This window comes from Balaenoptera ricei, chromosome 6, assembly GCF_028023285.1.
Source record: "Balaenoptera ricei isolate mBalRic1 chromosome 6, mBalRic1.hap2, whole genome shotgun sequence".
NCBI lineage: Eukaryota > Metazoa > Chordata > Mammalia > Artiodactyla > Balaenopteridae > Balaenoptera > Balaenoptera ricei.
The window spans coordinates 121,679,102-121,702,571 of record NC_082644.1 but is presented as its reverse complement, the minus strand read 5'-3'; the positions used below and the strand labels follow the sequence as shown (position 1 = coordinate 121,702,571).

Sequence of the window (23,470 nt, the reverse complement as noted above, 5' to 3'; positions counted from 1 at the left end):
GGCCTGGCTGAGAGGGGGTGAGCCACGAGGCTGTAGGAGACTGCGTTCGTCAGTTCCGCTTCCGGAGGACCCTGCCGCCCGCAGCGAGGGTGACCGTACTTTCTCGTTGCCCAGGTGATCTTAGACCTGATTCCCTACGAGAACATCGAGGTGAAGAGAGCGCTGGGCTGGGATAAAGCCTTTCTGCAGAAGCTCGGTGTTTCTTCTGTCCCCTCGTGTTACTTGATTTACCCAAACGGGTCCCACGGATTAGTTACCGTGTAAGTAGAGTCTGGCTTCAGGAATGTTTGTGACGCCACCGACACCCCCAGCCCCTGGGCTCTCACCGGTGTGTGGGGCGGTGGGGGAGACCTGCCGCAGGCCCCGCACGGCGCTCACCTTGCTGACACCAGCAGCACCGTCATCAAAATGCCGCTTGCCTCTGCGCTGGGTGCCTGCACACCCGTAAGATAAGCTCGGCTGAAGAGGAAGCAAGTTGAGTCGAGGCTGGGAGAGCGTCACAGGTGGGGAGGTGAGCTGCCTGCCCGGCCCCCCAGCCTCAGGCCAGAGGCCCCAGGCCAGCCTCACCCGCGTCCCCGGAGCTCTTGGCGAGGCACCGCGTGTGGACACAGCGGCGAGAAGGCGGGCGCTTTCCTCCCTCGGGGCTCCTGTCTCAGCCTCTGGGAAGTTTAGCTGGGGCACCGAGGGCGCCGCCCCCAGGAGCCTCAAGCACGCTGTAGTTCCTTGGGTGTATTTTCTAGTCTTTAAAAAAAATGGAATTCAGGGTAAGCCAGGAGGTCTTACCTAGGGCGCCCGGCCCTGCAGCAGACCTTCCTTGAACAAACTACCATCTTGTTTCGGAGAAAAAAGCTCGTTTTACATTCAAAGTGTCATGTGTACAACCTCAACATAAAATGACGTTGATATTTTTACCAATAACTGCTGCGTTCTCCTTTGGGGAACGAAAATAAGCTCTGGACCCTTTGGGGGACTCCTGAGCTACCTGGGGAGGGCACAGTAACAGCCTCACAGCCCTCCACTCCCCGCCGGTGGAGGGGCCACTCCGCAGTGCTCAGGAGCCACCGGGCTGTGAGGAGGGGCCGGGCGCTCCTTACCCCTCCCGCCCGACTCCGGACGCCCCACGCGGAGCTGGCAGCCTGTGGGCAGAGGATGTCGAAACCACAGTTTGGATAAAGCTGATCTTGGCAGATGCTCAAACCAGCGTAGTAGTACTACGATTCAGTTTTGTTCGGTGGGGATGTTGTGTTCTCAGGTGGGGGGCCAGCTCCCCGAGGCCCAGGCTTTGCCACCATCCCGCCCCGCCCAAGATACCTGCAGTAGATGCCCAGAGGACGGCTGGGCTGGGTGGTGCACGTCACCCCGGAGTTACGGAGGGAGGGCTGCTCTGAGCCTGGGGCCACAAGGCGCCTGTGGACGGGGGCCAGGCCGCCGAAGCCCGCCTCTGAGCCCACGCCCTGCCCTCCCCTTTCTCGCAGCGGGAAGCCTCTCCGATCGTTTTTCTCCTCTTATTTGAAGTCATTGCCGGATGTGAGGAAGAAATCGCTTTCATTGCCTGAAAAACCAAGCAAAGAAGACAGCTCTGAAGCCGTGGTTTGGAGGGAGTTTGACAGGTGAGCGAAGCTGCGGGAGTGTGTGCCTGGGGTCCGGGGGTCACTGCAGGGCGGCTCGTTCAGAAGCCCGCCGGCCGCCTGCCGGCGCTCGGGGATTCTCCGCGTTGTCTCCCCGGGTGGCGTCCCCCTGGGGTAGGAGCCAGCACGCGGGAACCTATGTGAAGAGAGAGGCGCCCACGCTGACCTTGTAGCGTTTCCTCCCAGGTCGAAGCTGTACGCGGCTGACCTGGAATCGGGGCTGCACCACCTCCTGAGGGTGGAGCTGGCCGCCCGCAGGTCCCTGGCCGGGGCCGAGCTGAAGACACTCAAGGACTTCGTCACCGTCCTGGCCAAGGTGCATGGGCGTCTGGCCCGGGCGGGGGGCCACGGGCCAGCCTGGGCTTGACCACGCGACCTCGCCCGTCCTCCACTCACCCAGACGCCTGCCGTGTGCCGGGGGCCTGCGGGGCACAGAGCTCCTGGCCGCGAGGAGGCGCTCGGCGGCGGGGGGCGGGGACTGCAGGGCCCTGCCTGCTGGGGGGCGGGGGGGCGAGCGGTGCCCGGGGAAGGCCTGAGGGCCAGCAGGACGAGCGGGGAGTGAGTGGGAGTGGGCGGGAGGCCTGTGCGTCGGGGAGCTGGGAGGAGAGGTGGGGAGGGCGGGCCTCCGGGCAGGGAGACGGCGGTGTCCTGGCGGGTGGCGGGTGGCGGGTGGGCCCTGGGGGTGGGGCACGTGGCGGCTGCTGTGTCAGCTCACGTTTAGCGGGCAGCGGCCGGCGGGGTTACGTTCCTGCCGAGAACTCTTGGCTCCAGCACTGAACGTCCAGGCTTGTGGTCTTTTTCTGGGCCCAGAGCCCCTGCGCTGGGCAGAGGTTGGAGCAGTCGGTCATCCCTCTTCCCCGGGGATGGACCTGGGCCCCTGTTCTGTTGGCCCAGCAGCCCTGGCCGTGGCCCTTCTGCTCTCTGACCTCTGAGATAGCCCAGGCCCTAGACACGCCCGGCCCGCCATTAGTCACCTTTGGTCTTGCGCTGGCTGCCGCTGCTGCCTCCGGAGAAGTCTGCTTCCAGAGGCCACCTTCATAGCACCTGTTGTTACCTGAGAGATAAGCTTAGTTCCGAAAGGTTTCCCTTGCCACGCGTGTGCCGTGTGCCGTGTGCCGTGTGCGTCCCTGACAAGGTGCTTCACAGCCAGCGCTTCCGCTGGTCAGAGTTTACTCACGTTGTAAGATCTTTGAAGAAACTCAGGAGGTAGGATTTACGTTTAAGGGAATAATGAGTCACCTGATTTGTTTCAAATGAATAAACGGAAACTGTTTAGACAGTTCTCACGCTGCGCCCGCAGAGGTCAGAGCCCTCCCGCTGTCCCCGCCCCTTACGCGCGTCCCGCCTGCCCGTCCACGTCGGGCGGGGGTCTTGCTCCGCACGTGCCTCGCGGTCTTCGTCCCCGTTCCAGTCCCGTGTCGTGCTGGAGGGCTCCACACGTGGGCAGAGCCTGGGAGTCAGATCAGCATAAGTTACTCTCAATAGTTTTTCTACCCTTTACTTAAACTTTAAATGCTGGTCAGTTGGTAATGGTGCTCTGTAAGCAACGTTGGAAAAACCCAGATTTTGCAGAGTTGAAGATGCGATGTTTCTGCAGCTGGGGCACCCACATCTGTCTCAGCACCGTTGTTAGCAAGGCCTCAGCCCAGGTTTCTAAGAGCTCTTTCAGCCTTGAATGTGCACATTTCATTGGCAGCATCTAATCGAAGCTCCCCACAGAAGGACTGCAGGACCGCTGGGATCCTTGCACTCGAGGCTTCCCGGGCCGCCAGCGTGGCCTGAGTGTCGACGTGTAGTTAAACAGCGATGGCACTTGTTTGCGTGGAAGCCTCAGGGGTGTGCATACCTTTTCCAAATAGTCTGACAGTCAGAGATGGCAGAGGGGGAGGCGAGGGTGTGTAAGGACAGCGGGCGGGATTAGCGTGCATTACCGTGAGGAGCATGGAATGAGTAGGCAGTGATTTCAGAAAGGCCCACAAGCCCTTGACAACGTGATAAATAAGGCCCCCAGCGGCCGTGTGGTCGGCGTCGTGAAGTGGCCGCCGGGCGTGAGGACGAGCGGCTGTGTCCCGGGTGCTGGGCGGCTGTGGAGCTGCAGGAATGGGGCCCAGTGCGGGTTTCCCCCTCGTCTGTGTTCTGGGGAAACTAGTTCCTCCAGAAACCCCCCACCCCTGTTCTCCGGTCAGAGCCTGGGTGGATTGGAGACACTTCCTCCCTCCAGCTGGTGGGTCCAGGTCAGGGCAGGCCTGGTCTCCGCCCCTGGGAGGCCACGCCGTGGAGGGCGCTTCCCGACCGGTCCCTGAGTGTGGTCTTCCCTGCTCAGCTGTTCCCCGGGCGGCCGCCGGTCAGGAAGCTGCTGGAGACACTGCAGGAGTGGCTGGCCAGCCTGCCCCTGGACAGGATCCCCTACGACGCCGTCCTCGACCTGGTCAACAACAAGATGCGGGTGAGGCAGCCCCTTCGAGGAGCTTGGGGGACCCCGCACCTGCCCTCGGCCGATGCGCCGCCAGTCTCCCTCCCCGGTTCTGCCGCCCGGTTTCCACAGCAACCTCCAGCTACCTCTGCCTGGGTCTGGGACAGACGGCCGACCGAGACGACGGGGGTTTTGTCAGGCAGTGTATCATTAGGGTTTGTTTTCTGTTTTAATTTTTAGTAAACTCATCTAGATTTCACACCTAAAGCAGTAGTGAATAAAGGCGATGGGTCGAGCTGCCGTGCAGGCCGGGCGTGCGGCCAGGGTCTTGGGCCGGCGTCTGCGGCCACAGGCTCCACGGCGTAGGCTCCCTGGGCTCTGATTCCAGCAGCCCTGTGGGTGCCGGTTTCTAGCCTTGGCCTCTGCTCCACGGGACCTGAGCCGTGTGACGGGGAAGGCGGCCGAGAGCAGGGGCTCAGACCCGCAGGGGCCGGGCCTGTGCAGTCGCCCGTGGGGACCGAGGGGCCGGGGTGCCCGCAGAGTGCAGTTCGCAGCCCCTCGGCCTTCGGCTCACTGCGTGTGAAGTGAAGATCCTGTTCATTCAGGAGGAGGATTGCCTGGCAATTGAATGTTTTTGTTATTAGTCTTCTCCTGTAAATCTCCTGGTAACTAATTCTGATTTTAAAAAAAGATGGGTGTCTTTCATGCTTCCTAGTGCTGCTTTGTCAGGGCACAGGTGAACTCTTCCCTTCTCCTCAAAGACTGGAAAAGAACGGGCCACGGTTCCATATTTTGAGAACTCCTTTAGTAAAAGAGACACTTTTTTTTCTTCTCATTTATTCGTTATTGGATTTAAATTTACACATGGTGAGATGTACAGTTGAAGTTTTGAGAGACGTGCTTCCTGTGTAACCCACTGCCCAATCAAGACTGAGGACATTCACCAACTTTTTTTTTTTTTTTTGGCTGTGGTGGGTCTTCATTGCAGCACGTGGCTTTCTCCAGTTGCCGCTACTGGGCTCTAGGTGTGCGGGCTTCAGTAGTTGTGGCTCACGGGCTCTAGAGCGCAGGCTCAGTAGTTGTGGCTCACGGGCTTAGTTGCTCTGCGGCATGTGGGATCTTCCCCGACCAGGGCTTGAACCTGTGTCCCCTGCTTTGGCAGGCGGATTCCTAACCACTGCGCCACCAGGGAAGTCTGCCACCAACTGTTTTTAATTTTAACAATTCAATTATCTCTTATTTTTTTTCTAACCCCCCCCCCCCAGATTTCTGGAATATTCCTTACTAATCACATAAAGTGGGTTGGATGTCAAGGAAGCCGACCAGAGCTGAGGGGCTACACGTGCTCTCTGTGGCAGTTGTTCCACACTTTGACTGTTCGAGCTGGGACCCATCCAGAAGCGCTGGACGGCACAGGTGAGCTGTCTCCACCTGGGCCACCCGACACAGGTGCTGCGCTTCTGCCTGCCGGAGCCGTCCCAAGCTCATGCAGAGGGTAACGCGCCTTCAGGGTGCCCGGGGTCCACGCCCCCACCCTCTTCCCTCACGACCAGTGCCTGGCTGACCCTTGGGACATGAGTCATGGGCGGGGTGAGGGAGCGCTGCCCAGGAACGCCTCTCGGTGTCAGCACCTCTTTCTTTGCTTTAAAGAACAGGAGAGTAAATGAAACACATTTGGAGAAGCGCATGGTTACCTGTTGTTTCCAACAAGTCACCTGGAGCAGCGCACACTCCTTATCTCACGGCGTCTGTGGGGCGGGCGCTCAGGTGTGGCCTGACCAGGGCCTTCGGCTTCAGGTCTCCCAGACCCTGGGCGCAGAGTGCTGGCCCGGGACGGTGGGGAAGAGACGCCCTCCCCACGCTTGCGCCCCACATGGGGGGCTATCCTTCCTCACCGTGTGGCCTCCCCATAGGCAGCCGGCTTCATCGGGGCCCTCGGTGGTGTGAAGTCCGTCACCTCTGCCATGTTCGTTTGTTAGAAGTGAGCCACTAAGCCCACGAGGGGAGGGGATGACACAGACGTGGCTGCAGGAGGTGGGACCACGTTTATATCCCACACAAAGCGCTAAAAAACGTGTTGGATTTTTGGATCCTCTCTGGACTGTGTTGTGTGTATGCCTCTCAGTTTAAGCAGGCCCCTGGCAGCCATGGGAATATCTGCTTTTAGTTTTTTATTTTATTTTATTTTATTATTTATTTATTTATTTATTGGCTGCGTTGGGTCTTCGTTGCTGCATGCGGGCTTTCTCTAGTTGCGGCGAGCGGGGGCTACTCTTCGTTGCAGTGCGTGGGCTTCTCATTGCGGTGGCTTCTCTTGTTGCAGAGCACGGGCTCTAGGCGTGCAGGCTTCAGTAGTTGTGGCACGCGAGCTCAGTAGTTGTGGCTCGTGGGCTCTAGAGCGCAGGCTCAGTAGTTGTGGTGCACGGGCTTAGTTGCTCCACGGCATGTGGGATCTTCCTGGACCAGGACTCGAACCTGTGTCCCCTGCATCGGCAGGCGGATTCTTAACCACTGCGCCACCAGGGAAGTCCTAGTTTCGTTTTTTTAATCATTCAGGTTCACTGACGTCTGTGTTAAGTCAAAGTGAAGTCTCGGGACCCCCACCGTCCAATGTTCTTTCCAGTAAAATTGTAAAATTCTTTTAAGAGTTACCTTTTGCTGTGTAACAAACGAACCCCAGACGCCGTGGCTTAAACAACCACCAGGTTTTTGCTCATGGCTCTGGGGCTCGGCTCTTTGGACGGGCTCAGCTGCGGCCTCGCTCAGCTGGCGGCAGCTGACTGGTCTCGACTCAGAAGGTCGGGCTCCCGGGTGGCACCAGCTCCCCACGGGGCATCGCCACATCCGGGAGGGGCCTTGGGGTCTGGGCATCACTTCCGCCACAGCCTGTTGCTCAGACAGGTCTCATCCAGCCCAGGTTCATGGTGGGGAGATAGAGGCCACCTGTCGGGGAGAAGCAGCAGAGGGGCATGTGGCATCTTCAGACATCTCTACCACCCCCGGCTCTGCTCCAGGTGACGTTAGATTTCTACTCCTCCGGCGTCTAGTGGGAGAGGTGGGCTTTCAATCGAAAATTCTCTTAAGAATCACACAGAAGAACACGTAGGGTGTGTTCAGGAGAAAGCGCGGGAGCCCTACAGCAAGTGAGATCAGAGCCTCAGCGCTGCCTGGCGGGACGCCGGCCGCGGCGTGGGAGCCCACGTCTGAGACGTGAGCCTCAGTTGTGGGGAAAGTTCTGCTGAGAACAGGGAGACACGTTGAAGGCGGTGGGGACAGCAGGGAGGAGGTCATCACCGGGACGCTCTATAAAATCCTGCAGAACCGATGCCGGCAGAGTGAGGGCAGCAGGATGACAGAACATACAAAGAGATCTTGAGCGTTCTTTCTCTTCGTCGCGTGAATTGCAGCAATATCCGAGGGGCCTGTGTCACGCCGAAGGAATTGGGTCAGACCGAGACCCGGATTATGTCTTGGAAGGTCTTTCCTCTCCTTACTGCATGCTTAAACCCCATCGACTAAAAGCCTGCCGCGGCCTCTAATCCCCCACAGGTAGGGGTTTATGGTTCTTGCCCACTTTAAAGATTAGGGTGGCCCGAGTATGCAGCGGTTCGGTGGGGGACGCGGGAAGGAGGATTACCCCGCCGGGTGCGGCAGATGTCAGCCAGAGGCCCGCGGCTGGGAGAGTAGCACCGGCCGACAGGGAGGGCTCCGTGTGTGCACGTGGCCTCAGGGCTGGGTGCACCCCCCCCCCCCCCGGCCGCCCTGGGAAACACTGGGAGCCAGGGGCAGGTGGCGGGGTGCGGCTTCGGGCCTCCTCTGAGTGATACGAGCAGGCCTGCTGAGGCTGACGGCCCACGAGGGCTCTCCGGGTGGGGCCAGCTTCCCGGGCCGTGGGGACAAGCGTCAGGACCGCTCCGGCCACAGAGAGAGGTCGCTCGTGAGGGCCTGCTGTTAAGACGGACTCAGTCTCCAAAACCATGTCTTTTTTTTTCCCAATTATTTTGCTGGATTTCTTTTAATGCTGACATGTAATCTGTTGTAATCTCACAGTCTCTTATTCGTACGCCCAATCCCCTGTATTAGTTGTCTGGACAGGACTCTGGTCCAGCCCTGTGCTGCTGCCCCTCTGCCGTCCTCAGGGGTCCTCCTTTCAGCGCACTGCAGGCTGCGTTATCCTGCTCTTGGGGGGATTGCTTTCTTCAGACGTCGTGCCCCTCACTCCTAGGGCCTTTACTCGGCACCCACGTCCTCCTGTTAGGGTCTGTGTTTACACCCGGTGGTGAAAACCGTCTGTGTGGCTGGTAGATGCTGGAGGGTTTCCTCACACGGAGAGGCTCGGCCTCTTTGAAAGAGTGCAGACCTTCACCAGCCTGCCACCCTGTCGCTCCCAGAGGGAGCCCCAGCAGCCGACCAGCCCGTGACCGTCGCTGCCCCTTTCGTGGAAGATCCACCACAGGGCGGGGCTGGCAGCAAGCCCGGAGGCTCTTCCTAAGGCCTGCTTCATATTCGGGCTTGTGTTTCGCAAGGATTTCAAAGCAAAACAACTGCAAATTTCGAATGAGTGGCTGCCACGGCCCCGGCACAAGCCTCTGGGGTTGCTTGTAGGGCAGGAAAAGTTGCACATGGGACTCAGGCCTGGGGCAGGCCCGGACCTCTGGGCGTGGGGCTAGGGGCTCCTGGCAGACCTAATAGCTCCAGGCCTCTGGCTCGTTCTCCTGAGGGCCAGCGCACGTCCTGGAGTGGCTCCGGCAGCTGGACACAGGCGGCCGTCTGCTCTTGGGGTGCGCGCGTCTGGCGCAGTGTCGAGGCAGCAAGCAGCCATCTTGCGGTCGCGATGGGCGTCTGGGAAGGAGCTGGTTTCTTCCCGTGTCCATGCGAGGACCCAGGGGGCTGGCCCATGGCCCGTGTCAGGCACTCAGCTCGTCCCTGGCCCCCCCGATGCCACCCCAGGCCCTGCGGTTCTAGTGGAAATAGTCCGACACGCTTTGCTCCCTCCGCAGGTTTTGAAGACGACCCCCAGGCGGTGCTGCAGACCATCAGGAGGTACGTTCACGTCTTCTTTGGGTGTAAGGAATGCGGTGAGCATTTTGAGGAAATGGCTAAAGAATCGATGGATTCTGTGAAAACCCCGGACCAGGCAATTCTCTGGCTTTGGAAGAAGCATAACGTGGTCAACAGCCGCTTGGCAGGTGAGCAGAAGCCAGTCCGCGTGGCCCGTGCCTGGGCGCGAAGCCCGAGCTGTGGGCGGCGGGGACGGCACCTGAGCTTTGCCGCCACTCTGCCTGCCCGCCTCGTGCCAGCCTGCCTGCCCGCGGGGCTCATGGCCGGGTCGTCTGCCCTGACCAGATGTCAGTTTCCTGGTGACATTGGCCAGGGAGCTGCCAGAGACAACAGCCATTCCCAGCTGCCAGTCCCTGGCTTTCCAGATTGTTCTCTCACTGCAGGGCTCCTGGGCTGCATGGAAATGGAGGCGGCTTTCCCGCTCGGTAGCCCGCTAGGCCCCTGAGTAAATTCGACAGGGGAAGACTTGGAATATAATTAATTTTCAGTAAGGAGAACTTTAGCGTCGTTAAAACCTGCTCTCAGACCGTAGACCAAGCTCCTCAGGGTGGTTTTGTTTAAAAAACTAGGGCGCATGTATTTTCTCAGAGTTAAGTAGTTCAAACTGTTCCTAAATCAATGGTAGATTAAAATTAGGCTTAAAAATAATCCACTGAGAAATAAATCTTAATAGAGATGAATAGAAAATGCCACTAAACTATTGGTTTTTATTTAATCCACTGTATTATAAAAACATCTTACAGCTAAAGCACTAAAGAGAATTGGTTTTTCTTTGGACTCGGAGCTGACCGCTGCGGCTCCAGTCACATGGCCGCGGCCCCTCGTGTTGGCCGGGTTTGTCCTTCCCCTACGGCTGCAGGTGAAGGCACTTCCGCTGTGGCGCTGGTACACACGGCTCCACGTCCAGGGTGCCAGCCCGCCCGCCCTCTCAGGGGCCGCGTGGTGACCCCGTCCCGGCAGCGCTCAGCCCCAGAGCAGCCGGCGAGGCTCTGGCCAGGCTGCCGTGTCCGGGCGCCGCCTTGTGCCCCATGAGATGCAGCGCCAGAAAGGCGCGTGTGGTCGTGTGGCTCCTTAGACCCCGCGTGTCCCCCCCAGCGCCCTCGGTCCCGCCTCCGGCCTCTGGGTTGAGGTCCGTGCAGTGCTGCGCCGGACACACTCTGGCATCTCCTCCCACCTCGGGCTGTGAATCCAAACCCCCCCGCTGGACACAGATCCCAAGGGGCGCGCCCAGGCCCTGAGTGGTGTGCGTTGCCCTCCAGCTTCTGCCCAGCGCGGCCTTTCGTGAGCAGGGTGAGCGGGCCGGAGCGGGGCACCTCCGCCGAGTCCGGAGGCCCGCAGACTGGCTGACTCCCTTCACGTGTGCTTCCGGAAGCACTCTGAGGCGGCGAGGCGGCCCCAAGTCAGGTCGGCGAGTTCCAGACGCCCGGGGAGCCACGGGCCACGCTTGCTGTGAGCGGGGCCTGCGGGAGCCGGGGGTCCGGGGCTGTCACCACGTCGCAAGTGGACGAGAGACAGGAGTTTGGAAGTGCAGCTGCGAGTGCGGGGGCTTCATGGCTCTGCCTCGAGGTCTTGCCCCCCCACCCCCCGTCGTTGGCTGACAGCCCAGGCAGCGCTCTGCCCGCGGGTGTTGAACGAGGGAGGGAGGGAGCGAGCGGGAGGGAGGGAGGGAGGGCGGGCGTGGGACAGGGTCCCCTCTGCCCGTCCGCATGCTGAGGGAGCAGCTGAAGGGAGGACAGTGGAGGTGCCCCCACCTCGAGCAGGGCTGCGAGGTCAAGGGTGTGGAGCTGGGAACTTGCCCGGCCCGTGTGGGTGTTTGGGGCGGGGTTTGGCCAGGTGAGTGGTGGTGCCTGAGTGTGGACGGGAATCCGCCAGAGGGCGTGAGGGGGGACGCGGCGGTGCCGTGCGGGCAGCCGTGCAGGGAGGGCGGGTGGGAGGGGAGCGTCGTCTGGACCCCACTGGACGGTCGCAGTGGAGGCGGTGGAGGGAGAGGGCGGTAGTGGGCAGGCAGGAGGCACGGGGGCCCGCGACGCTGGGGTGGGCGGTCAGGTGGCCACAAGGCCTCTTCACGGTGGCCCTTCCTCCTCCTCACAGGCCATCCGAGTGAGGACCCCAAGTTCCCCAAGGTTCCGTGGCCCACTCCGGACCTCTGCCCGGCCTGCCACGAGGAGATCAAGGGCCTGAGCAGCTGGAACGAAGGCCAGGTGCTGCTGTTCTTGAAGCGGCACTACGGCAGCGACAACCTCGAGGACACGCACTCCTCGGACTTGGGAGACACCGGTGAAGGCGGCCCGGCCACGGGCGAGGAGCGGGCGGGGGGCCGCGCTTCCCCAGAGCAGCCGCCCGCAGGCCGAGGTGCCGAGAGCCTCCGTCCCCCCGGCGTGCTGCCCCCCAGGCCTCGCCTGTCAGAGAGGTCGCACCAGGGGCTGGACGTGAAGCTCGAGAGTCTGAGTGGGGCCGAGGGCCGCCGGGGGGCGGGGGCGGGGGCGGCCTTCCTGGGGACGGGCTTCTCCAGCCTGGACATGAGCCTCTGCGTCGTGCTCTACGTGGCCTCGTCCTTGTTCCTGATGGTGATGTGCTTCTTCTTCCGGGTGCGGTCCAAGCGGTGGAAGGTCAGGCATCACCACCCGTCCGTGTAGGATGCGGCGAGACCGTGGAACCGCCTTCAGAAAGCCTGCAGCTTTAATCTTCAGATCAGGGATTCGGTCAACGCGTCAGACCCGGCGTCGCCTCGATGGCGCCTTCCGCTCCCCCACGTGCTCTCCCTGCAGGGGACGCACCCGGCACGTGGCGAGACTGTTTGCATTCCTGGGACCCTCAGGTGGCACCTTTCACAGATCCTAGAGCAGAAAGCCTTGTCTGCTTTTACTCTTCCAGGTCTGAAAACAGAAGTGGGGAGGCCAGGCCCCACGAGCAGAGCTTTCCCACCCGCTTTCACCTCGAGTTGCTAGACTGCAAGGCCTCGCTCTGGGATCTGGAGAAAACTCACGCCCTTCCCTCCCCTGCTGGGGCCTCCGGACGCCTCCCCTTCCCGCTGCTCCTGGAAGCCAGTGTTCTCAGTGATTCACTCGTGCTTGTGCTTTTCAGCTGCTTGGTGGTTTCTCCTTGAAGCCAGAGAACATCTCCAGGGCGCCAAGGCAGCTCAGGATTGGGGTAGGGAAGCCCCCTTAGTCAGTCATCCCAGGCTCTGCAGACGTGGAGATGAGAGTGTGGAGGGGAAGGGGGGCCGGCGGGTTTGTGGGGCAGGGTGGTGCCCTTCTAGTCTTCAGGGGCATTGTCTGTGCTTGTTGATCTGGTGACCAGAGGCTGTAAGCGAATCCTAGGCTGCGTCCACTGTGGGAGGGGAGGGCCTTTGGGGAGGGGGCTGCCCTTCGGGATCTCTGGAGGCGCCCTCGGTCCTGTGTCGTCATCCTCTGGCACCTGCAAGTCCCCGTGAGAACCTAGGGCTCAGTGTGAGGGAGCCGGTGGCGCCCGGGGCAGACTGTGGTCTCGGCCAAACTTCATTGGCCTGAAGCTGTTTCACCACGGGTCCTGGTGCAGGGCCCCAGTGCCCCAGTGCCCCAGGCTTCGATGATTAATTTTCTAACATTGAATGGTTTTTACACATTATTTGTAAAACCCAAAACATTTAGAAGTAAATTTGCCTCTGAAAATGTAAGCAAAGAAACAACAAACTATGGCAGGGAACATTTCCTTTGAGATCCTTTGTGGCTTTGTTGGTTTGTCTCACAGGCTCAGATGTATCCATGCGCGTGCGTGTGTGTGTGTGTGTGTGTGTGTCTGTGTGTGACTGTGATGGTTGTAACAGTGCTTCCCACTCTGCCTGTTCCACACTCCAGTTGTGTGTTTACTAAGTACCATTGACCATGTGGCCATGTAATGCTGATGTGACGGTTGCAGCTTAGGGAGAATAGGCGGCTGATTCCTTGAACAACTCTCATTAGCTTCGTGGTCACCTTCAGTGGGAGGCGTGGTCTGGAGGCCTCTGGGCAGGAACCAGCTCCTGAGCCGCCCCTTCCTCTTCACTTCTGTGCCGTGAGAGGTTTCTTCTTGTTTGACACTTTTTTAACCCCTGGAAGCCTTTGTGTTTTAAAAGCCAGGAGCTTGTCTTCATGGCTAAGTTGTGTGCCTGGGTTACTGAAGACACCTGTTGTTTCTTTTCAACTTGAAAACCGGGCAGATGTACAGAGAACCCAAAGGGAAATACTTAGAACCGTTAATTAAACTGCCTTTTGGTTTGTATTGAATGTCTTTTTCTCCCCTAAAGGAAGTTTCTTTCGACAGTGGGAACTGGGTGATTTTGCAAGTGTACCATCTTGTGTACTTTACAGAACCTAGTTGAAGGGCGATGCTGGCTTCCGCAGTTTATAATAATACTGCAGCTTGAGGGGCAGTAGGGCAGGGAGAGGACGTGCCGAGGTGGCCCACGGCGCTGCGTCCCGTCGCTGCTCAGAACTGGACGCTCCCTCTAGGCAAGGGTTAAGTTCTGTTTTCTAAAGTTGTAAGTATTGAGACTAATGAATATAATAGTTCGGTAATTTAAATGTATATTTATTTTTAATGGAAGGATTTTGATTAAAAAGAAGCTAATGGACATGGAAGTGTCGGTGAAATTTCTTACCTGCAAGGAAAATGAACATTTTGTATTTAAGTAAACTATAATGTGCACATTTTAAGAATAAAGAAATCCGATGTTTGAAAAAATTGTAATTCTTTTGAAGTGAGAACTAGCTCTGTAAGGGATGCGGTGTCGGGCGGGAGTGCCAGACGAAGCCTCATCTCCCTTCTCGGGTGTATGGACAGGACGTCTGAAATCCCAGAATTTCTTGTATTGAACCAGAGGCTTTTTGGAAGATGGCCCAAGGGTCAGGGGGAAGGTGAAAGATGGGAAATCGATGATAAATGATAGATGGTCTTCTTGGAGCCGAGCTGGACGGAGTGGGCTCAGGACAGCACCCTTCCTCCCACGGGGTGGTGACTGCGCTGGGTGTAAATCCTGCTCACAAGGCACCAGAGAGGCCCGCCCAGGTGAGGGAGCTGCCAGACCTCGGCTTTCCCTGGGCACCACTCTCCTGGGCCACCCCGCTCCCGCCAGGCCTGAACGCCCAGCATCGCAGTCGGCCACCAGGTGTGCCTCATGCCCACGGCTTTGCCCCAACACCGGTATGCTGCCTCCGGTTCTGAACTATGTTTTAAGTGATTTTTATTTATTTATTTATTTTTGGCTGCGTTGGGTCTTCGTTGCTGTGCGCGGGCTTTCTCTAGTTGTGGCGAGCGGGGGCTACTCTTCGTTGCGGTGCGCAGGCTTCTCACTGCAGTGGCTTCTCGTTGCGGAGCACGGGCTCTAGACGCGCGGGCTTCAGTAGTTGTGGCTTGAGGGCTCCGGAGCACAGGCTCAGTAGTTGTGGCGCACGGGCTCAGTAATTGTGGCTCGTGGGCTCCAGAGCACAGACTCAGTAGTTGTGGCACACGGGCTTAGTTGCTCCGCGGCATGTGGGATCTTCTTGGACCAGGGCTCAAACCCATGTCCCCTGCATTGGCAGGCGGATTCTTAACCATTGCGCCACCAGGGAAGTCCCTGTGAACTATTTTGATTTCTTCTCCCGCCTCCCCCCACCTTGTTTTGGGGTGGGGAGGCCTCCAGTGGTCGAGTGTGGCTTCAGGGGAGTTCTCTTGGCTGCAGTTTCTGTGAATTCACCTTCCCAGCCGGGCTGTGCCCCCGTCCAGAGAGGGCACAGGCAGCCGCTGGCACTGAGTGACCGGCAGGCACCCTGCCCTGGCCCCCAGCCCGGTCTGTGTGGTGCCGGTGTAGGCTTACCAGCCGGTAACCCCTGTCACCCAGGGCCTTGGCGCTCACGGCCCTTGGATCCTTCTGTCTGAATAGTTTCTGTTGGGGGCACCCCAGCTGCCCTTCCTCCCGGCTGCCCTGGGGGAGTGGGAGGGGGCTGTGGCCTGAGACCTGGGGGCATTGCGTGTTGGGGAGGTCGGGCGTGCAGAAAGTTCCTCACGCCTAAAGCGACCATTGAACGGGGCAGCACCTGGAGCTAGAGCCTCAGTAGGAGCCTGTGTGGAGGCCGATGGGGCTGGAGAGCCCGCGGCCTGGACGCTGCCTTCCAGGAGGCCGGGAGCAGGAAAGAGCAGGAACGGCAGGGTGGAGCACCCGCTTGGGGCGAATCCCCAGCCTTAGGGCAGGCCTGGAGCTCAGGGCGGAGCCGGCTGATGCTGCCGCCCAGGCCTGGCGGCGGGGGGTGGGGCGGGCCGAGGGACCGGGGACCTGGGAAGGTGGGGCGGCGGGCGGGGTCGGGGGAGGTGGGCGGCCGCGCGCCTCCTTCAGCACCGCGGACAGCGCCCGGCCCAGAGGCTCCCGCGTCTGGCCACGCTGCGCGCACAGGGACGCGGGGAGGGCCTAACCCTCCCGGGGGGCGTGGGTCACAGAGGAGGAGGAAGGAGCGCTGCCCGCACCACTTGGGCCCGGCCTGGCCCCGCGGCCGCGATGCTGCTGGAAACGGATCTCGAGGGCGACCGAGATCGGCCCGGGGCCCCCGCTGCCGCCGCTCTCTGCACCTTCAGCGGGACTAGGGGTAAGAGACCCGCCTGCCCCGCAGCCTCCAACCTGGGCAGGAAGACCCAGAGGGGAAAAACAGCAGGGTCGGCAGAGGCCAACAGAGGGACAGCGGGAAGGAATGGGTGCAGCACACCAAGGGCAGGGAGGGAAAGAGTCTGGGGAGACCTCTGGCGGGACATGAGACGGGAACCGGGGTGAGGGGAGGGGAGGCTGGCAGAGCCCTGAGTGGGCAGAGGGCCTGGAGCTCCCTGCGATGGTTCGGGAAGCCTGGACCGGCGCTCTAGTGTCCGTGGCTTTTTGCAGAGTGCCCCAAGAACAGAAGGGACCTCACAGACATTTCTAGTGGGGAGGGGATGGGCAGAGAAAGGGCCGCCGAGTAAATCCAGAGACCCCACGCGTCTCAGCTCCCACACACAGCCCAGCCCGGGCCTCGCCAGCCGGCCCAACTGCGCAGCACCGAGACCCCTGGGTCGGCCCACTGCCTAAACCGCCCTCCCCAAGGGCCATTCGATCGCAAGGACGTTGGGAAATAATGGAGGCATTGTTGGCCAGCCAGCCAGATGCCGAGCGCATGGGCCCGCCCGCCCCTTCCCCAGTCGGACCACACATGGCTCCTCTCAGGCAGGCCTCTGCAGCAGCTGACACTCAACGGCCGACACCCCAGCACACCCAGCACCCGCTCGGCTCCCCAGCTTGCACGCTCCTACTCTGTCCCGGGGAACAAATGCAGCACAGAGTGAAGGGGCCGGCGCTGGCTGCGTGGGGCTTTGCTCCAACTGAGACATGGGGTCTGCTCAGAGCTAAGAGGAGCTTGCTTTTCCTGCCCAGGTCCTTCCAGGCCGGCCTCCAAATTAAAGTGTACAGACCAGGCCACTGGAGGCCAGGCGGAGGCAGGGTGAGGATGGGGCATTACTGCGGGACTCCCGGGTGGAGCCTCTGGGAGGGTGGCGTCCACCTCTAGTCCCCCAGTGCCTCCCGGGGTCCCTGCCCTCGCCATGCCCCGCGCTGCCAGGGGCCCACACTGCTGTGTGCTGACTGGGGGTGACTGCAGGGGCTGGCCTGGCCTGTGGCCAGGTGCTGGATGCCCTCTGGGGTAGGTGCGTCTCTACCTGCAAGGATGGTGGATTCCTGCGAGCTCACCTGTTTGGACTGGGGGCAGGGTGTGGGAAAATCGGGCACGGGGGCTTCCTCCTGTGCTAGCAGGGGTGCTGGCGGGTGGAGGGAAGTGAGAGTGGACCCCGGCTTTCCCAGCTCCATCCCTCCTGACCTGGAGTCTTGGCTGCATCCTGGAGTCTGAGCCGAGGACACTGGGTTTCCCTCCGGAGACTCACCCTGCTTCCCTGCGCCCACTGTGGGCTGCAGTTCCAAGGGTGGGGCCCCGAAGCTGCTCAGAGCGGGAAGGTCTGAGGTTGGGTCCAGCTCCTGGTGGCTTCGCTGTGAGCCCTCGGGCGCCGCACTCACCCTCCCTGGGTGTTGGGTCGCGCTCATGCGACCAGACATTGTGACCAAGCCTCGCAGCTCGTACGTAGCCTCTCAAGTCCGAGCCTCAGCGGCGGTAGGACCCGGCTCCCTCCCTGACCCCGAGGCTACCCGCGGGCTTTCACGCCCGAGCCCAGGCCTCAGCCCTGAGCCGGCGCCGGGGCAGGAAGCTGCCGGGCCCGGTCAAGCGCCCTCGGGCAGCTCCGGCCCGGCTCCTCCCCTGAGCGTCCCCGCCCTCGGGCCGGGCACTCGGGGTGGCGTCTGGGCACAGCAGCTCTCCGCGCAAAGGCGCGCGGAGTCCGCGGACGCCACCGGCGCGTCTCGGCGACCCCGGCCCCGCCCCGCGCCGCGGCCCCGCCCCCCGCCGCTCCGCCTCCCCGCGGCCCGAGCCTCCGGGCCCCTGGGCGGCCCGCGGGCGCAGCGCCCAGCAGCGCCGGGAGTCGTTCAGACGCCGGCCCGGGGCCTTTGAGGCCGTGGTCCCGCCGGGCCCCTGGAAAGTTCAGGGCCGGAGAGCCGCGGCGCCGGGCGGCGGGAACCCATGGAGGCGCGCGGGGAGCTGGTCCCGGGCCGGGAGTCGGCGGGCGGCGACCTGCTGCTGGCGCTGCTGGCGCGGAGGGAAGACCTGCGCCGAGGTGGGTGCCCGGGCCGAGCGGCTGCACCCGGGAGGGCGGACCCCGTGGAGACCCAGAGGTCCTCGCTCCCTTCCCGGCCTGGCCACGGAGGCGGCGGGAGCCAGGGAACGCCGGCAGGAGTAGGTGCTAGGTCCCCAGCACAGCGCGTCCCTGCCTGGGCATCCCAGCAGCGAGGCTGCCTCTGGGCCCCTGGAGCTGTGTTGTCGGGTGTTTGGTCGTGGCGCACAGGCTGGGGAGTGGGGGGGGGGGGCTCCGGGTCCCAGGACCTGTTCAGGAAATACTCGCCCTAATCGGGAGAGCGCACAGAGAGCAAACGTGAGACCAAGTGACGACGGGGTAGGAGGATCTGCAAGAAGGCTGCCTGCGCCCAGACCCTACACACTTTGCAGGGGAGGAGAGTCAAATGCAAGGGCCAGCGTGGAGCTGGACCCCGGCCGTAGAACACCCCTAGCTGGGGTCTCGGTGTCTGCACTCACATGCACCTGCTCTGTTGGCCCACTCGGGGCTGGTCCTCCTACAGGAAAGCCCCCAACTTCCCGGCGGCACCAGTCTCGCCCCCAGCGCCTTGGCTTCCTGTGAACTGGGATGGTTCTCCGCGGGCTTCCAAGCAGGCGGGACCCACAGGATGGAGATGGAGGCGGCCCTGGAGGGGTGGGGAAGAGCAGGGATGGAGCAGGTGGGAAAGGGGTTACATCCAGGCCATGGGGTCTCATCCGTCTCCTACTTACTTATTTATTTATTTTCCGAAGGTTCCTGGGAGGGGTGGCCACAGGGGCTGGGAGGAAGGGGCGGGAGGGCGGAGAGAGAGGAAGGGAGGGGTGCGGGCTCTGGGCGAAACGGCTCAGGAGAGCCGGCGGGGATCGGCGGGCGGGCGCAAGGCTCTGCTGGGCCTCGCCAGCGCGGAGGGTAGGAGACCCCGCCAAGTCCGGAGTCGCCATGCAACGTAAGGCCCGGGTCGCCAGGGCTTCGCGAGAGCGCGAGGGGCGCGGCGGGAGCGGCTTTTGCCCGACGCGGGCTCCGCGGGTAGCGCGGCCGGGGCGCTGTCCGGGCCGCGGTGCTGAATCCGCGCTGCGCGGGCCTGTCCAGCCACCAGCTCTGTGCCGGGTGTCCTGGCCGCCCTGCCACCGCCGCCCGGGGTTGGGGGGCCAGGGCAGGCGGCAAATCCCCAGGCTCCACACCCAGGGCTGCGGTTTTGCCCGACGCGGGACCCCCGTCCTTCGTGGTTTCCTGGGGCTGAGGGAGGTCCCTCTCCGGCCCTCTCACCGCTGCCAGGCCAGCCTGGGGCCGGAGGAGTCCGCCGTCAGTGAGGTGAGCGTGGTGAGGTGGTGCGATATTTCTCTACGTTCCAGCTCCTGCTCGTGGCTCTCTTCCCTCCGGAGACCTTTTCTAAAGTAACAGGGAGTCCTCACCCCATGAGCACCCTGAAAAGCCCCTCGTGGACCTGTGGCTCCCTGCGTTTCCCCAGCCTGCTCCCCCTGCAGGCCTGCAGGCCCAGGGGAGCAGAAGCCAAGTGTCTCTGTGGGGAGGGCAAACTGCCTACTGTGAGCTCAGGCATCCACGTCTGAGCATGAGGGCAGCGGGTCCATGTGTCCAGTCCACTCACAAGGACCCTCACGGCCGCCCAAAGACAGGGGGGGCAGCAGCTTTTACTTTGGTGGCCTGCAGACAGGGCCACGGGGCCAGGCAGCCGCACCTGCAAGGAGCCCCTAGCCGCCATGGTGCTTAATTGTGCGAGTAATGAGGGCAACTGGGTGGCGGATGCCCCACGCCCCACATGTGCCTGGCCTCCGGTGATGGCAAGGACCCGTTATCCAGCCCAGCCTCTAAGAGAGCCCCTGGGGCGGGGGTTTCATTTGAGCTCAACGTGCGTCCTTCGTGCACTGGAAACATTTTGCAGTTGAAGGTATCTGACCTAATGGGATGGCCTGGGCACCTTCCTGCTCATGGGCATGTTTCTAAACCTAGTTTCAGTTGTCCTGAATTTCAACTGTGTGCCGGGCTGTGGACTTCAGAGTCATGCACTCCCTGAACTTGGGGAGCTAGGCAGCCGCTCAAGCTGGCTGGGGAAGAGGGTGTGCAGGGAAGGGGGTCTCCTGGCAGCCCCGGTCCCGGGAGCTGGGTGGGAAGGTGAGGCCTCTCCCTCTGTGTGCGGTGCCCGTGACCACTGGTGGCTCCTCTGCCTGCAGACATCCCACTGTGTGCTGGCTGCGACCAGCACATCCTGGACCGCTTCATCCTCAAGGCTCTGGACCGCCACTGGCACAGCAAGTGCCTCAAGTGCAGCGACTGCCACACGCCGCTGGCTGAGCGCTGCTTCAGCCGCGGAGAGAGCGTCTACTGCAAGGACGACTTCTTCAAGTGAGCCCGGCTGCCGCCTGGGAGGGAAGGGGTGGCTGCAGTCTGCCCAGTGGAAAGGAGGCGGAGAGCGGGCCACCCTGAGGGACTCCCCGGACCCCCACAATAACCAAGTCTGGAGCCCCGAAAGCCCCCATCCCCAAACCCCTCCTTTTCCCCAGGCAGGGCACTGGGGGGCCTCTCCGATGGCAGCTGGGCTACCACATTAGCAATTTTTTAAAGTAATTAATTTCGTGAATCGTTGAAGCAGTCGTTAAAAAGATAACCCCAAGTTTGTAGCACTCCATTGGACTTACTCCCTCTTCATTTTGATCTTGTTTTTGTCCTTAATGCTGGGGATGGGGCGCCTACCAGGATTCACCTTCCCCTTCCAGCACAGAGGACCGCTGTGCTCCCCAGGGCCTCCGGATCCCCTTCTCGGTAGTCTGTGCGGCTCTGCTGGAGCTGCCGGGCAGGCGACCGGGGGCAGGGCCCGGGGGGAGCCTCCCTCCAGAAACCGCCCTGCGCGGCGCCGCGTTAGCTGCTCTCCTGTCCGCCCGCCGCGCTGAGCCGCCCTGTGCGTCCCGCAGGCGCTTCGGGACCAAGTGCGCCGCGTGCCAGATGGGCATCCCGCCCACGCAGGTGGTGCGCCGCGCCCAGGACTTCGTGTACCACCTGCACTGCTTCGCCTGCGTCGTGTGCAAGCGGCAGCTGGCCACGGGAGACGAGTTCTACCTCATGGAGGACAGCCGGCTCGTGTGCAAGGCAGACTACGAGACCGCCAAGCAGCGAGGTCAGTGGGAGGCGGCGATGGTCCCCGGGGTTGGCCTGGGCAGGGCCCATCCTCCCCTTTCCTCGCCTGCAAAATGGGGCTAAGGCCAGTCGGGATCGGCCGCGGAGGGATCCTTCCCTCCAGGGTCCTCCGCGAAGCGCTCACTACGGGGCGAGAAGTTAAGCGCCTCCCCACCCCCAGGCCCCGGAGCTGGAGGTGGCGGGGACAAGTATCAGACCCGCTCCGGGGAAGCCGGGGTCTGGAGTCTTAGCGGCCGCCGCCCTTGGGAGCGCAGGGCTGTTGGTCTGCATTATGTGGATTAACTTTCCGCGTCTGAATTATCTTCCTAAATCCTTGACCGTGAAGATCCGGCCCTACCCGCACCCTTGGAACAAAGAGGAACCCGGGGGGTGGTGGGGCGGCACTTGTCAGCGAGGGGCCGAGGCTGGAGGCGCCTGCGCCCCGATCCAGGGCCGTGGGGTCCCTAGAGAAGGCCGCCGCAGGGCCGCCCCTCGCACGGCCCGGACGCCCCGCGCCGCGTTTTCTCCATCGCTCCCGGTGCCCGCGTCCCGCGAAACCCGCTGGCCTCCGCGGCCGAGACGGGCTGTCGCAGTGGCGGCGGCCTCAGTGGCCCCGACGTCCGCGCGCCCTGGGTGAGGGGGTGGGACCGCTGGGCAGCTGGAGGAGCAGACCCAGGCTCACGGCTCCCCGCGGTGCAGAGGCCGAGGCCACGGCCAAGCGGCCGCGCACGACCATCACGGCCAAGCAGCTGGAGACGCTGAAGAGCGCCTACAACACCTCGCCGAAGCCCGCGCGCCATGTGCGCGAGCAGCTCTCCTCTGAGACCGGTCTGGACATGCGCGTCGTGCAGGTCAGCGACCCGGCGCCCCCCGCCCGCCCTGCGAGCCGCTGGCCGGCAAGGGCCGCCCCGGTCCCCGGGCGCCGGCCACTCACCCGCCCCCGCCCCCAGGTGTGGTTCCAGAACCGCCGGGCCAAGGAAAAGAGGCTCAAGAAGGACGCGGGCAGGCAGCGCTGGGGCCAGTATTTCCGTAACATGAAGCGCGCCCGCGGCGGCTCGAAGTCGGACAAGGACAGCGTCCAGGAAGAGGGGCAGGACAGCGACGCCGAGGTCTCCTTCACCGGTATGGCGGGCGCGGGCGGCCCCCTCACCCGCGGCGCCCAGAGCGGCAGCCCCGAATGGGGCAGAGCGTTGGGTTGATTGACTGCAGGGGGCCTGGAAATCTGAGTGTCCTATAGGTCCTGGACTCGTTAGCCTCACGTGTAAAACTCTCGTTTATAGACCCTGGTCCCCCATCCCCAAGCCCTGTGGTCTGGCCACTGCGGACCACTGCTCTTCCTCTGGAGGGGGACAGAACCCCTGTGACCCGAGGGCCTGTCCCTCAGCAGGCTTTGTCCTCATGGGAGGGTCTGGGCTGTGACTTTGCCCCCCGGCACTTGCAGTGATTTTTAGGAAGGTGGCAGCACAATTTTGGGGTGATGAAAAGTCCGAGCTGCTTGGAGTTGGGGGAGGGTCCTCTCTGGAACCCAATTATCTCCTCCCAAACCAGGAAGACCCCCACCCCTTAATGTCCATCCTCAGAAAGTTTGTGCAAGAGACTCTTTGGCAGCATTTGTGACCTTAAGCTACTCACCTAGCCTCTCTGGGACTTAACTTGTCTGCATAATTGGGCAGTCTTGGGATCGTACTGGAACCCTGGGCGCTGACTGGACTATTCCTGGCCCTGATCCCACCAGGGGAGCCCACCATTCCTTAGGCATCAGGTGGGATTGCGCTGAACAAACTCGGGGTGGAGGGGGTGAGAGACTTGGGCTGACCTGTCGTGTGACGTGGGGCAGGTCACCCCTGCAGGGGGCACTGAGCGGGGCCAGAGGTGGCAGAGGGTGGGCACCGAGCGGCGCCCTCTGCTTCCACTGCAGATGAGCCAGCCATGGTCGAAATGGGCCCTGCCAACGGCCTCTACGGCAGCCTGGGAGAGCCTGCCCCAGCCTTGGGCCGGCCCTCGGGGGCCCCAGGCAGCTTCCCGCTGGAGCACGGAGGCCTGGCCGGCCCGGAGCAGTACCGAGAGCTGCGCCCCGGCAGCCCCTACGGCGTCCCCCCATCGCCTGCTGCCCTGCAGGGCCTCCCTGGCCCCCAGCCCCTCCTCTCCAGCTCGGTGTACCCGGACGCCGGCTTGGGGCTCGTGCCCTCGGGAGCCCCAGGTGGGCCCCCACCCATGAGGGTGCTGGCAGGGAACGGACCCAGCTCTGACCTCTCCACGGGGAGCAGCGGGGGCTACCCCGACTTCCCTGCCAGCCCCGCCTCCTGGCTGGACGAGGTGGACCACGCTCAGTTCTGACTGAGACCCCCGGCTCCGCCGAGCACCGGACTCGAGGGGTCTGGGCAGCACCGCGGCCGCTGGCTGGGGGGGGTCTGGAGCTGAGCTCTCCTGTCCCAAAGCCCTGGACCCCTGCAGGACGCAGTGCCACCGGCGGGGGACAGGATGAGGACTCAGGGAGGGCTCGTTTCTGCGGAGTGCCCCCAGCCGCAGCCCCCTCCCCTAGGCAGAGGGACTCTCCAGGCTCCCGTCT

The 23,470-nt window shown here is 62.4% G+C and overlaps 2 protein-coding genes across 3 annotated transcripts in view; both read left to right on the top strand.

The window, feature by feature from the left end:
- The window catches only part of QSOX2 (quiescin sulfhydryl oxidase 2), a 29,006-nt gene extending 15,203 nt beyond the window's left edge, over positions 1-13,803 (top strand). Inside the window, exons 6-12 of the mRNA XM_059926040.1 lie at positions 115-260; positions 1,476-1,610; positions 1,815-1,944; positions 3,952-4,074; positions 5,307-5,457; positions 9,042-9,230; positions 11,194-13,803. Of these exons, the coding sequence (XP_059782023.1) occupies positions 115-260; positions 1,476-1,610; positions 1,815-1,944; positions 3,952-4,074; positions 5,307-5,457; positions 9,042-9,230; positions 11,194-11,738 (1,419 nt within the window). The 3' untranslated portion in view covers positions 11,739-13,803. The remainder of the gene's footprint in view (positions 1-114; positions 261-1,475; positions 1,611-1,814; positions 1,945-3,951; positions 4,075-5,306; positions 5,458-9,041; positions 9,231-11,193) is intronic.
- A 1,789-nt stretch (positions 13,804-15,592) lies between these two features.
- LHX3 (LIM homeobox 3) lies at positions 15,593-23,238 on the top strand. Of its 2 annotated transcripts, none has more exons than XM_059926629.1 (6): positions 15,593-15,680; positions 19,962-20,133; positions 20,700-20,902; positions 21,601-21,752; positions 21,852-22,023; positions 22,820-23,238. In XM_059926629.1, the coding sequence occupies exons 1-6, from the start codon at positions 15,593-15,595 to the stop codon at positions 23,236-23,238; spliced, it is 1,206 nt and encodes a 401-aa protein (XP_059782612.1). The 2 variants fall into 2 exon arrangements, with proteins under 2 accessions (XP_059782612.1, XP_059782611.1); XM_059926628.1 differs by lacking the exon at positions 15,593-15,680 and adding an exon at positions 17,682-17,775.
- The last annotated feature ends 232 nt before the right edge of the window (positions 23,239-23,470 follow it).